Source organism: Microcaecilia unicolor, chromosome 5 (assembly GCF_901765095.1).
Source record: "Microcaecilia unicolor chromosome 5, aMicUni1.1, whole genome shotgun sequence".
NCBI classification, from domain to species: Eukaryota; Metazoa; Chordata; class Amphibia; order Gymnophiona; family Siphonopidae; genus Microcaecilia; species Microcaecilia unicolor.
This window is the reverse complement of record NC_044035.1, coordinates 124571155-124586275: the sequence shown is the minus strand read 5'-3', so window position 1 is coordinate 124586275 and position 15121 is coordinate 124571155. Positions and strand designations below refer to the sequence as shown.

At 43.5% G+C, this 15121-nt stretch overlaps 1 protein-coding gene across 1 annotated transcript in view; it reads right to left on the bottom strand.

Moving 5' to 3' along the window:
- RET (ret proto-oncogene) overlaps positions 1 to 15121 on the bottom strand; it is a 157425-nt gene that overhangs the window by 28092 nt on the left and 114212 nt on the right. The window contains exon 17 of the mRNA XM_030204979.1: positions 6883 to 7020. Coding sequence (XP_030060839.1) covers positions 6883 to 7020 — 138 coding nt within the window. The remainder of the gene's footprint in view (positions 1 to 6882; positions 7021 to 15121) is intronic.

Below are 15121 nucleotides of genomic sequence, written 5' to 3'. Positions count from 1 at the left end.
CCCCCCCCCCCCCCCCCCCCCCCCCCCCCCCCCCCCCCCCTCTGTTCTCCCTTACTTTGTTTTGTGGGGATTAAGTGCACCTCCACACTCTGTGTGGTACCTCCACACCTAGTGCGGTACCTTTTTGGATTGTATCGGTATGCCTAAAATGTAGGCACCTGCACTAACCGCCATGGAGCTGTTGTGAGTTTGGGCTCCTAAATGCAGCATGGACATACTTAACAATGTCTTGTCTATGTTCCATGTACGCCGCCTTGCAAATACATACTATCCGGCAAACTCTGTATATGGAGCCTTAAGTTGCACATACAACTTAATTGCATAACAAGCCAATCAGTGCTGATAATTGGCAATTAACAACTAATTAGCAGCACTAATTGGCAATAATTAGGATTTATGCGCTTATTTGATTCTGTAACGGAATGTGCTTAAATCCTATTGCACGTAACAATTTAGGGGCATTGTCAGATATTATGCGTGTTGATATAGAATCACACCTAAGTGCGCCTAACTTATGCGCCAGTATTTAAGCCTGCTTATAGCAGACCTAATTGCAGCCACCTACAGTTAGGTGCAGCTTAGTGCTAAGCGTAATTCTATAAAGAATGCATACCCTTTATAGAATCGGGCTAAGCACTTCAGAATTATTTATTACAATGACACATGAGGATATGATTGGAATTAATTGCATATGAGTGAAAATTAAAATTTATATGAATGCTAAAAAAATTTCTTAAAAAGTTCTCTTAAAAAATTGGACCAATGACGATTCTGGCGTCTCATGTGAAAGGTATCACCGCCAATGGTCCTTAAAAACTTTAAAAATATATGTAGCTTCATTAGTTGAAATGATATATCTGCTGGGATATATGGATAATTGCAATTAAATCATGACGCATAGGTGCATATACTGTATGTGTCTTTATACAATGTTCTTAAAAGAGGTGCTACTTGGTTTCCCAATCTGTAATAAAATCATACTGAATGAAATTTGGTACTGTGTTTTCACAGGGGCCTTTTTACCAAGCTGCAGTAAAAAGGGCCCTGTGGTAGTGGCGGCGGCCATTTTGCCACATGCCAGGGCCCTTTTAACTGCAGCAGATAAAAAAGACTGAAAATCGACATGGCCATACGGTAAAATTGCATTTACCATGTGGCCATGCAAGGGAGTACTTACCGCCACCCATTGAGGTGGCGGTAAGGGCTCCCTCGGTAACCCGGTGGTAACCAGGCAGCGCACAGCGCTGTGCCATATTAATGACTATGGAAATTTTTCTGTAGTACTGGAAATGGCGCGTGCTCGAGGTGGAACTACTGCCAGCGGCCACGTTTGGCTGGTGGCAGTTCCGGGATGCTGCGCAGCATGCCATTTGCAGCATGGCAACCCTTTAGTAAAAGGGCCCCTTAGTGCGTGATAAGCGCATGTGCCCTTACTGCCTACAAAAGAGATGGTGGTATGGGCCCACGTGCCAGTTGAGTAGCAGAGAGTGTTTTGTTGAGGACTGAAGTAAATGTCTGCAGTTGATGTGATCCTGCCATTCCCTTCCAGCCATGAGGTGTGTGTGAGGATGGTTTCATGTTATAGGATTTATAAGGACCTCACCTCCTTCTGTTTTTGATAGTGGGAACATTAGTGCATGGCAATAATGCCAAACATAGAAAATTGGCCATTATCCAGCAACGGCAAAAAGGTGGCCTTAGCATGCGGGAAAGACCCATGTAAGGATACACTAAGGCCACTTTTTATCACAGCATTGTAAAAAGGCTCCATAATGAATCAGCCCCTTTGAGCTTATTTTACTTTTCATTTATATGACTTAAATTTTCAGCAGCTGGCAACTGTGTAACTTTTCATTAAGAATTTATCCATATAAAGTTATTCAACAGCACTCAATGGACAAGTTCCACTGCTGAATATACACATAAAACTTGTATGGCTAATTTATTTGTATAAAGTTATACCTGTTATTTGGCTGTCGGCACTTAAACATACAAGTTAGAAGAAGAGCATCTGAATTTCAGCAGGTAATGTCTCATCGTTAAGATTCATTGTAATTTTCTCTCTTGTATTTAACTCCTGGAGAGTGTCTATTGTTTTTGAAAGCTCTTCTTATTCAATCAACCCACCATAATTAATGTAGATAAAACGATAAAAGGAAATATGTCAGAATGAAAAAGGAAGAGAGTTTTGGACTAATTCCAGAAGAGGAAATCACAGAACTGAGAAACAACCAGTGATAAAGAAGCCCAAGACATGCCTATGTTAATAAAAATATTTGTGCAGCACATCACCCTCCTTGAAGCAGACAGAATATACTTGGAGATAATTTTTATGGCCACCAGTGAAGCCAGACAAAACTCCATCAGAGGCTGCAGGATTCAAAGGAGACATCCCTGGGTGTGCATATGGCACAAAGCAAGGTACAGTTTTCTTTATCCATTGTGTTGCTCATTAATTCTAACATCCGGTAGCGTACCAAGGGTGGGACAATGAGGGCAATCTACTACAGGTACAGGCAGCAAGGGGGTGTGTGGAGCAGGCGTGCGGCTGTCAGCTCTGCTGGTCCCCGGCCCCCTCTAATGTTACTTCCTGTTCCAGGGCAGGGGACTGGCAGAGCCAACAGCCGTGCACCTGCTCCATTCACCCCCTTGTTGGGAGAAAAGTTCAGGTAATGCGCTTTAGGGGGGGGGGGGCGCACCTTGGGGGTGATGCGCGGAGGGCACAGCGGCAACCCGCCCCAGGTGGTGAATAAGCTAGGAACGCCACTGCCAACATCCAGAAGGTTGCTTGGAAAGAGAGTCAATTGACTGCTCATGGGCTCATAAAAGGGTACATGAATTCCTCTTAATGGTGCAGGATGCAGAAAATGGAGCTGAACATCAGGCAGTGGCACACTTGATCATGTCTGAAAGCATACCTGCATAGATTAGGAAACATTGATTTAGAAGATCCTACAAAATAATATTCAGCTGGCGATGGTCAACGTTTCTGACCACCACTGGCTGTAGATCAACCCTGTAGTCTGCACCAGAAAGGAGGAATAGCCTAATGATTAGAGCAGCAAACTGGGGACTGACTATGCAGGTTCAAATCCCACGACAGCTCCTTGTGGCCTTGAGCAACTCACTTAACTTTCCATGTTTTAGGAGATGGCAATGGCAAACCACTCATTTACCCACAAATATTCCAGCTAGAACATTCTATAACATGGCACCAAAATAGGGTGGTGGGTAGTTTGAAGATAGGCGGAGTCTGAGCAGAACATGGGTGGGGTGCACAGTTACATTCATAAATTATGGTATGCTATAGTTGGCACATTTTTCCAGATATTTAAGTGTGAGCATTTATACCAGCTTTAAGGCAAGCATAAGTGCTCATGCATATATACCTATTATACTAGTATTCAGTGGTGGCTCTACCATTAGACCAGCTGAGGCAGAAGCCTCAGGCGGCACTCTTCAGGAAGCAGCATATCTCCCCACACCGGCTGCAATCTGGCTTCTCCCCCTTCCTTTTTCAGTCCCCTTCCCCGAGCTTACCTTTGTTTGCTAAAAGTTGATGGCGGCAGTGATTCCCATAGGCTGCTCTGCTGCCGGCACCGCCTCTTTTCTCTACTGAGGCCTGCCTCTCTGATGTAACTTCCTGTTTTCTCAGAGGCAGGCCAGTGGCAGGGCACCACTGACTTTTGGGAAACAAAGGTAGGCTCGGGGAAGGGGGGTTGAAGAAGGAAGGGGGGCGATGCCAGACCACAGCCAGGAGGGGGGGCAGCATCTGAGCCCTCGCCTGAGGCGGCAGATTGCCTTTGGCAACCCCTGCTAGTATTCAATACAAAATACAGGCATTTCCTTTCCTTTACTGAATAGGCTCCACCTCTAAGTGCCTAAATATAGATGCTCTACTATAGAATGGCTCTCTTAGTATCAAGCTGCTCAGTTAACTTTGCATGATTGTGTGCTAGCAGGCAGCACTGCTAATTCCCATTTTAACTTTTTAATGTATTTTAATAACAGGGCCTCTTAGTAATTAGCAGGGCAATTCTACAACTTAGTTGTCCACATTTATATATGTGTTACTAGGGGAACCAACTGACGCTGAATGTCAGCAGTGTGAGTGAAAGATGCATTGGCCCTGTATATCCTGAGGCAGCATTAAGAGAAGCCCTGGCCATTGTTGGTGGGATCAACTTTACACATGAGCACGATTAGCTACAAATGAGTCACCACTGGTCTTACTTTTTGCACTTACATTTTGTGTTGCACAGAGCACTCTTGCAGAACTTAGGAGGTTTTTTATGCTGATGAAGTCATTGCCTGTAAACCCTAGTCAGTGAATAAGTAAAAGGTTTGGCTTTGATGCTTTTTCCTCCTATTGTTTGTTTAACAGTGTTGATTTTAAGTGTGTTTAAATTGTTTTTGCTGATTAAAAAAATAGCTTGCTATTTATTCTGCAACTGAGAAGAGTTATAGAAATACAGGATTCCCAGCTTGGTAAATACGCCTGAACCCATTTATTTTGAATGGGCTGCATTACATTTGCCATGCGGAAATCGCTAGCGTGGTTTAGTAAAAGAGACCCATAGTTATGTATATCTCTGTAGCATTTAACCATGCCTACTTACAGGGCCGGTCCTAGGGTCTCTGGTGCCCCCCACCCCGTCTAGCATCTCCGCTCTCTTCTCCCCCCAACATCCCCCTTTTTCTTCCTGTCACCCTGCGTGGTTTAAGTCTTTTCTAATTTACCTCCGTCCCAGCGGCCGCGTCATTTCAAAGCCTTGCCCGTCTCTAGCCTTCCCTCTCTTCGTGAGTTCGTTCCCTCAGAGTCCCGCCCTTGAGGAAAGAGGAAATGACGTCAGAAGGGCGGGACTCTGAGGGAATGAACTCATGAAGGAAGGGAAGGCTAGAGACAGGCAAGGCTTTGAAATGACGCGGCCGCTGGGACGGAGGTAAATAAAAGATTTAAATCCCCAAGGGCGGCGCAGTATGGCGGTGCAGTGCCGCAGCAGCGCCCTTAAAGGCAGGCACCCCCCTGCGGTGCTTACCCCGCTTACCGGGTTTGATCAGCCCTGCCTACTTATTCCAGCTCTATGGTTGGCCTACATGTTGGTGCCTAAGTATTAGGCACATTGATGCTACGTTATTCTGGCAATCTAGAATGAAACCTAGGTGCATTGGTCCATTAAAATGCACCTGTTCCACAACCTTGGGGCAAGATGGCGAGACATAGAATTGCCTCTTCTTTGCCTAGTAAAACTAGATGCATTGAACATATAGCAATTAATTCCACCTCTTATTTCTGCATTCTGGCCCTGTGGAAAAAGGAAGTGACATCAAAGGGGGCAGGACATAGCAAAGGGAAAGCTCTGGGAATGGCGCAGGCAGCTTTATGTTAATCACTAACGTTCCGGCTGCCTCTATGAAGAGAAAAACATGTTTAAAGGTAAATCGGGTGGGGGGGGGGAGGGGCTGCTGGACTGGGGGGAAGTGGATTGAGATAGAGGGGGAGAGAGTTGATTACACCACTTGTTGTTGAGTGACAGAGTGAGAGGAATTAGAGTTAATAAATGTTATAGATGGGGAGTGCACAGTTCTTTGGTTGCCTTCACCCCGCCAGGACACTTGGAGGAGAAGGGGTATTCTGGAAAGGCCAGATAACCTAAACCTGAGTTAAGAGGGAGTTACTATCAGCCAAAGGCAGTAACTGTTTGAGAGGAGTACTCTGGGTGGGCAAGGGAAGCCCAGCTCACAAGCAGGAACAGGGAAGAGCCTGTTCAAGGCCAGAGGGTGCAGCTCAGTGAAGTGCAACTCTGGAGGAGAGGACAGACAAGATGGTCTGATCCTGGAGGAGTTTGCTTATGACAACCAACGCTATCAGCACAGCCTTGGATTATACATCCCAAAAGGGATGGGTGATGAACTGGAGGAGTTGTACATATGTACATATTTTGAGATTTGCTGGAAGAAACCGTTTCACTTAGTGGATAAGACTTTACCAAATGGTCTTGGATGGACAGAAAACCTCTTAAGCCAAAAGCTAACTGTGCATAAGGATTTATGGAGTTTAGATTTACTACAGTTGCAGAGTTCAGTAAAGTTTGGTTTTACATAAAACTACAAATCGTTGGTGTGGAGAGTATTTATTGGAAGTGAGAGTGAAACTTTTACTCCCAGACTGATCAAGAAAACTCATCAAGTCCAGCTTAATATTCTACGGCCTTCAGGATTTTACCTCAGCCTGTGCTCAAGCTCAAGTGAAAAAGACTGAATGTGTGCAGAGTGAATTGTGGAAAGAAGGAGTATTATTATTTGCTTCCTCTTTTTGTTGCCCGGGTCAGTCAGAACTGAGCTGATCGGTGAGACCTGGGATGCATAAATTCCACAAGTAAGTGTCTGCCCTGCCCATGCTCCGTCCAGACCACATCCATGTAAATACCTGCCTGCAAAGTACTCACCGTTGAAGATATGCACACCTAGCCAGCTGGGTTTTAGGATATCCACAATGAGATTGCATGAGGTATGTAAATCTATCTCATGCATATTCATTGTGGAAATCCTGAAAACTCGATGGGATAGGTGTGCTCTGAGGATTGGGTTGAGTAGCACTGGACTGGACTACCAGTATGTAAGTGTGGCCTTGCTGCCTAACTTTTGGTTGATCCTTATTGAATTAATTTCTATTTTCTTATTTAACTGAGATACTGAGTTTGAAAAAAATGAATCATACTGTATAAATAGCCACTTTAAAGTTGTAAAACTCTAACCAGTTTTCATTTTTGAATTGACCCAGAACAATCTTCGTATTCCAATATTACTGTGCATTGTTTATTCCATAATCAACATATCAATATTATATAAGCTCAGAGCATAAATATGTGAAAAACTCACATTTCTTCACTGCAGTTTTCTGGTTTCTCCATTCGATATCCTGTTTTTAGGAGGTTAAAGAGTCTCTCAGGAGCAATACCTGGGTAAGGGTTACCACCCAAAGTTACTATCTCCCATAAAAGAACTCCAAATGACCACCTAAGACAAAAGAAATACAAAGAGTTCATTTCAATCAATAGAAGGGCAATACTCAGAAGCATTTCTCTGTGTAAAAGGAATACATTATGCCTAGAAATAGGATTTTAGAATATTGTATGCCCTGTTCACGCATGACTTTACCCAGACTAGGGGTGTGCAGACAGAAAAGTTTTGTGTCATTTCATTTTGTTGCATTTGTTTTGTTCTGATTTTTATTTGTATTATATTTTATTATGTAATAATATGTGCTATTCCAGAACAACACATATTATTTAGAATGGATAGGGGAATTGAGAGGTCCAAGTGAGGTTGTGTTCAATTCCCTCTCTATTGTACTAAAGGCTCTGCCACCACAGTACCTCTTACACCGCCATCCTTCACTGAACCCCTTTGGCTCCTACCAGAAACTGTCCTCAGTATCTAGCAGGAAGCAGGAGTGATCTGCAGTCAGTCCTACCTCATCATGTGCCTGAGATCAAAACGACAGCTCTGACCCCTTGATTTAGTCTTGTGGTACAACATTAGGGGTCAAATTACTACTACTACTACTACTACTACTACTACTACGTAACATTTCTAGAGCGCTACTAGGGTTACGCAGCGCTGTACAAATCAACAAAGAAGGACGGTCCCTGCTCAAAGGAGCTTACAATCTAAAGGACGAAATGTCAAGTTGGGGCATTCTAAATTGCCTGAGTAGAGGTGTAGTGGTTAGGTGCCGAAAGTGACATTGAAGAGGTGGGCTTTGAGCAAGGACTTGAAGATGGACAGGGAGGGGGCCTGGAGTATGGGCTCAGGGAGTTTGTTCCAAGCATGGGGTGAGGCGAGGCAGAAAGGGCGGAGCCTGGAGTTGGCAGTGGTGGAGAAGGGTACTGAAAGGAGGGATTTGTCTTGGGAGCGGAGGTTACGGGTAGGAACGTAAGGGGAGATGAGGGTAGAGAGGTAAGGATGGGCTGCAGATCGAGTGCATTTGTAGGTTAGTAGGAGAAGCTTGAACTGTATGCGGTACCTGATCGGAAGCCAGTGAAGTGACTTGAGGAGAGGGGTGATATGAGTATATCGGTCGAGGCGTGCAGCAGAGTTCTGAACGGACTGAATGGGGGATAGATGGCTAAGTGGGAGGCCAGTGAGGAGTAGGTTGCAGTAGTCAAGGCGAGAGGTAATGAGAGAGTGGATGAGAGTTCGGGTGGTGTGCTCAGAAAGGGCGAATTTTGCTAATGTTATAGAGGAAGAAGCGACAGGTCTTGGCTATCTGCTGGATATGCACAGAGAAAGAGAGGGAGGAGTCGAAGATGACACCGAGGTTGTGGGCAGATGAGACGGGGATGATGAGGGTGTTATCAACTGAGATAGAGAGTGGAGGGAGAGGAGAAGTGGGTTTGGGTGGGAAGACAATAAGTTGTCAAATAATTGTCAAATAATGGTGCCGTCAGGGAATTTAGGGGAGGATAGAGAGTGTAAATTGTGCTATGAGAGTTCAGGGGAAGGGGAGGAATATTGTGGATGTTGAGGTGGGCTAGCTAGAATGGATCAGGAGGCGTCACTGGCTTTTGCACCTACAACTTGCTTGAGACTCCAGATCTTAAATGGGAGTTGCCATTTGTATATGCCTTGGTGCTGGTGCAAAAGCCAACATGGATTTTATTTTCAATCCAGGTGTTTTCCAATTGTAAAATGGGGAGTACATGTTTATCGTTTATTTATTTTACTTATTGCATAACAAAACAGAATGGGTTACAAAACAGATGTTACAAATTCTTTAAAATAATATTCATATCTATTTTTGGGGCACATCCAAGCTATCCCAGGGGATATCTACATCCAAATAGCAACGTTCTAAGATCGAAGTTGGACCTGCATATGATCTACACATGTGAATTCCACCATTTATGATTCTAGATGCTTCTGAAAGGACATCCTTTATGAATAGCATGTACCATTACAAAATGATAGAAAAATGCACAACCCCAACCTGGACCAAGCAGAAGAGCTCCCAGGGATAGGATTGGGAAAGGACATACATACCCAATTGAAAATCAGACATATGAGTATAAAATAGCTCAGAAATGTTGTGTGTGCTAAACAGCGGGTATAAAGACAAGAACATAAATTCCTGAGACTTCAGAGTGGAAGTAAGCATATCTTTCATGCTGAAAAGTCTGTACAGGGAAAAGCACGAGCCACACACAATCCAGTCAGGTTTTCAAGATTTCCACATGCATGAGGTTGCTTTGCATGTACTGCTTCCCAGTGGCGTTCCTGGGGGGGGGGGGGGCGGTGGGTGCGGTCCTCCCCGGGTGCACGCCGCTGGGGGGGTGCCACGCGCGCCTGTCCTCTGTTGTTGCATGCTTCTTCTCTGCCCCGGAACAGGTTACTTCCTGTTCCGGGGCAGAGAAGAAGCATGGAACAACGGAGGACAGGCACGCGTGCGGCACCTCCCCAGCGGCGTGCACCCGGCAGGGGGGGGGGGTGTCCTTTCACCGGGGGGGGGGGGGGGTCCGCGCTGCATCGGGGGGGGGGGCGATTCACCCGGGGGGCGGGGCGCATCGGCGATCCGCCCCGGGTGCCAGCCCCCCCAGGAACGTCACTACTGCTTCCATAAGCAATCGATCGATCGCATGCATATTCTTTGTGGAAATCTTGAAAACCTGACTGGATTGTGGCCCTCGAGGACCATGGTGGCCCACTTGTTCTCTAGACTTTTAGCCATTATGCTTCTTCCCTCCATACACACAAGCTGTACACTATGGTTTTCATCAGATGTAGATCAGTCTGTTTCAGTTCTGATTGTCCTCTCCATTTAAACTATTGTAGTCCTGCTTCACTTTGTTGTCATTTGAACTATAAGTTCATAGATCAATAGAACTAACCTTGCACTGTTTCAGTTAGTCAGGGTTAATCTGAAGTAAGTGCAACACTGTTATACACCCATATCCTAATCGTGTGTTTCAGACAGTATTTGTCATATGCGCATACCTACATCTTTCAATTGTTTGTTTTAGAAAATCCATTATCTGTCAGAGGAGATGCCATTTGAACATATTCTGCTGGGCAGTACCTGTCTCTACTTTCCAGTGCCAACATACACAGGCCAATAAATATTCTGATTTCTGCAAACAATCTGTAGACATTCAGGAAACCTGATTATGTTACACGGAACTGACCGCAGATATGTATTGCGATGTAGAGCTTTAGGGGGTCCTTTTACTAAGCTGCGTCAGGGCCTATGCATGCACAACATGCGCCAACCGCTTGGCTACCGCGTGTGCCGGGCGGTAATTTAATTTTTAGTGCGCGTCCACTATGCGCGCCAGAAAATATTTTTTATTATCTGGTGCACAGAGCTACTGGGCGGTACAAGGCATTTGACACGCGTTGACCCTTACCGCCCGGTTAACATCTGAAACCTTACCACTAAGTCAATGGCTGGCGGTTAGGTCTCGGACCCAAAATGGATGTACATCAATGTTGTTGCACGTCCATTTTCGGTCAAAAATTTTAAAAGGCATTTTTACAGGTGTGCTGAAAAATGGATCTGCGCGCATCCAGAACACACGCCTACACTACTGCAGCCCATTTTTCAGTGCACCTTAGTAAAAGGACCCCTTAATGTGCTGTATCCTTGTACATAGATGTATCATCCTGTTGTATGACTGTGAAGCACTGGGATTTCCCGCTACAGCAAACAGGGGCAAGTCTGGATCAGTTCAAAAATGTTGCATATTGAAAGTGTTATCTTTTCTTTAATAGCAGTGTCAGTGTTTTGCAAAAGATGTAGACATAAATTACAGGAAGAGGATAGACACCGTGGCTTATTTCCAGTGGTTTTTGCATGGAAATGGCTTGTTTTAATCATGCCCGGGATGTGTTTTGGTAAATTGTATGTGCATAATTACCATTTTGAGCATATTTTTACCAGCAGCAAGCAGCATTCCTTACCTGAATACTTCAGAATTTTCAAATGCATGCATGTACATTTTCTTAAAAAGTCTGTACAGTGAGAGTAAATGTTTGCAGGTATTTTCAGTAGGCTAATTTTAAAAGGGAATAGATGTGCATACTTTTCCTTTGAAAGTTGTAGCTTATGCCTCCAATGCGATCAGAACCAGATTTATGTATAAGCTTGATAAGCTACAGATTAGGGTCTCACATTACAAGGGGCCTTGCTTCACTATAGTACAAAAAGAAACAATAATGCATTTGTAAGTAATGAAAATTACAGTACTTTATAGAACTGAGTGTACTTCGACATTTGTTTGCCAACATTTAGGCACCATCATGCCATATAGATGGCAGGCGTAAATGTTTCACTTAGCTTGAAACATATAGAGGGGCATTTTCAGTACAGCGTCTACATCTGATTTTGGACGTTTTGATGAAAATGTCCAAAAATCAAGTGGCGAACATAGACGTTTTGCTATCTTATTGTTTTGAAAATGGCCATTTGCTAGATGTTTTTGTGCTCAGTGCGTCTATCTTTTTGGACTATTTTGGGAGGAAAAAAAGTCCAAGGGGAAAACGGACAAAAACAAGCCATTGGGATTTTTAATGGACTGGCCACACAGACATTCCAGCAGAGCAGTGGGGCACCCTAGGGGGCACTGCAGTGGACTTCACATAAAAGGTTCCAGGTACACATCTCACCATTGCTCCCTTATATTGTATGGTGAGCCCTCCAAAACCCTACTGTACTGAACTGTAGACCACTATGATAGCCCTTATACCTGAAAGTGTCACCTATATGTAGGTACAGTTGCTTTTTGGTGGGTTTTGTCCCTGAATACTTGGTGGATTTGCTTGTTATTAGAAAGGCAAACTCTACACTTAGGTTAAGAGATCGTGGTTTACTATAGTTCCCCACATTAAAGGATGTGAAATATAAATCGTTTCATGCCATGCGTTTTGTGTATTGTTCAGCACAATACTGGAACTCACTCCCTCTTAAGATTGACCTTCAACTATTTGAAGTTTTGTAAGCTATTAAAAATACTTGGACAAAGTATTTAAATTGATATCTGAGGGATCTTAACTTAGTTTGAAATCTTAGTATCGTAATCCACACAGATCCAGAATTTGTAGCAGAATCTAAATTTTATTCCCCTGATATTCAGCCAGCGGCAGTCGCTGTTTTTTTTTAAACGCTGATTGTTGCCAGCTAAATTATCTCCCGATATTCAGTGCCAAGCCATGTCCGGGCACCAGCACTGAATATCGGGGGATAATTTCGGGTGGACAGGCTGCTGGAACTTATGCGGGCCTGGTCGATATTCAGCCGGAGCCATATGTTGAGCGTGCATGGGATGTCATGAGGAAGAATGAACAGAGCAGCGAATGCGGCGGCGGCGCCAGAGACCGGTACTGAAGAAGACCAGCTGGCGGGGGTTGGGGATCCCCGCCAGCAAAAGTATTTGCTGTTGTGGGGTGCGGCGGGGGGAGCGGCGGGGTGACAGACTAAAATGTGCCCCCCTACCTCGGACTCTGGCCCCCTCCCACTGCAAGGTCTGGCTATGCCCCTGCCCTCCACGTAACTTTGTAAGTCTAATTGCTTTGAAAATACAGCTCTAAGTATTCTATAATCTTAACACACAAACGATACATTCAGGTGCTAAGATTACAGAATTAGGGGGAACCCGCATAAATCCAGACCTATATATCCTGTAAGAGGGCTGGATGAAAAATTCAGTATGTGAAATATTTGCGAGGAGGCACAAATGCAATAGATGCCACGTAATTCATTTGCATTTTAATGAGAGTTGAACCTGATACTCTTGTGATATAAATAATTCTGGCAGTGGCCTTTGCCACAACCATTAGAAAAGCTTTTTGTCTATCAATCTCTAACAAATTGAGAAACTAAAAATCTGTCCTCATGAGGACAGTTTTGTATAGAAACCCTAGAGCATTTTTCAAAGTTAAACGCAGATTTTAAAGCATTGTGACCAAATCTGGCTTGTGTAGGGAGCTTATTATATTGTAGCTGTCACTGAACTGAGTGGGAAGATGTGCTTTGCTCTTGCAGTTAATTTTCTTATCATTAGAATATCATGCCCCTACCATTCATCTGGTAAAGTAAGCACTGCTATCTATAGTTTAAAAGACTGCAAGCTAGATATTTATCCTGCGGTGATCAGTAATTTTTTTAGACACCACTGGCTTTATGCTCCGATAGTCAATGCTGGGCAATGTCCAGGCAGCAGCCACCGGCTATCACGTAGGGGCCCTTTTACTAAGCATTGTAGGTGCCTACATGCACCCAGCATGCGTCAGTTTGGAATTACCGCCCAGCTACTGCGTGGCCCGGGAGGTAATGTCATTTTTCACGTGTCAGAAAATAATTTCTACGTGCGTAGATGGTTACCGCCCGGTTAACACGTGAGACCTTACCGCTAAGTCAATGGGTGGCAGTAGGGTCTCAGACCCAAAATGGATGCTCGCCAATTTTCATTTTGCCGCACGTCCACTTTCGGTCAAAATTTTAAAAAAGGCATTTTTACAGGTGTACTGAAAAATGGATCTGCACATCCAAAACACGCGCTTACACTAGCGCAGCCCATTTTTCAGCGCACATTAGTAAAAGGACCCCTTATTCGGTTAATTGTGATATTCAGTTCTTAACCCGCCTACATGACAGTGCATAAAGATAGGACTGTGTTTTATCTGCTCTCAGACTGCCCACAAAATATCAGGCTTTTAGTTTAACAATCAGTGCTGATATTGTCATTGTTATTGATAGTGTTCACATACCCTACGCTGTCAATTAAAATCTTCTATTACATATTGTCTTGACATTGTAAATAGTGTACTATGCCATACTTTGGATTATTTGAATATTTTTACTGCTGTAAATGTCTATTACCCATGTTTCATTTATTCTTACTGTACACCACCTTGACTGAATTCCTTCAAAAAGGCTGTAATTAAATCCTAATAAATAAACAAATAAACAAATATTTGGCCACACTAACCATTTAAGTGCCACTGAATATCCCCTCTAAGCCCTGCTCAAGTGTTTTAACTGGCCAGGAGCCTCTCCTGGCTGCATAAATCGCTTTGAATATTGACCAGACTATTCTTTTTAGTGTTAAAGGTATTCATACTATTTTGTGAATGCTATGGCTGTGTTGTTAGGCTTGTGAAGTCTTGTTCATTAGGGATGAGCAAGTAAAACATTTGTTGTTTTATTTTTGGGTCATTTACCAGACTTTTCCTCTTTTTCAGACATTTTTCAGTTTGTTTCAAAGTTTTTTGTTAATGCATTTTTTTAAAATATATGTTTGAACTATTTAACATGCATTAATCAATTTTGCACAAGTTAATTCATAGATTAATGTACATTAAACCAATTTCATATGCACAAAATCTTTCAAGGTGTGATAATGAATGAATGTGTATCCCTATTGTTCATGTCAGGCATCTTTTTTGTTGGTCCTTTAAAAGGTTCCACATCCTACAGATGTTCATGTTTTATGATGAGAATCATAGCCCTGGTATAAATATGATACTTACCAGATCAGACTATATATCACATCAATGGATTTTAACAGTTTGGTTATAGTAACTTTCCAAAGACTAGAAATGTCATATTATAACATGCTAACAAAATATGATTTATTTTATGTTTATTGAAGCCTAGAGCAAATGTGTCAAGTTGCCATCTTTGTACCCGATATAAAAGTGAGGTTGTGCACTGGTATTCAGCAGAGTGCTGGTATATTTTTGAATTCTATCTTGAGCAAAGAAGGTATTGACTGCAGCAGGTGTGAAAATTCACAGCCTGATAACTGGCATTAATTTAGTCATCTTCACTGACTATGAAGAAGTAGCATCCATATGCTAAAAAAGCAAGGTGTGTCAGGTAGGCCCTAGGATTCAGGCTGCATTGCTCAGCAGGCTTTGGGTATGCTTCAGAGATGAGCCCAGAGAGGGTGTCAGTCAAATGAGTGATTCTGACTTAAGATTGTTCAGATCACTTGGGTGTCCAGTGAGGTGGAACAAATAATAATGGGTGGGGGGAGGGCAAGGGAAGGAAAGATACAAGAAAACCGGGAGAAAGTGCACGGAAAATAATTGATAACTGTGACCGTAATCATTTATTTTAAAT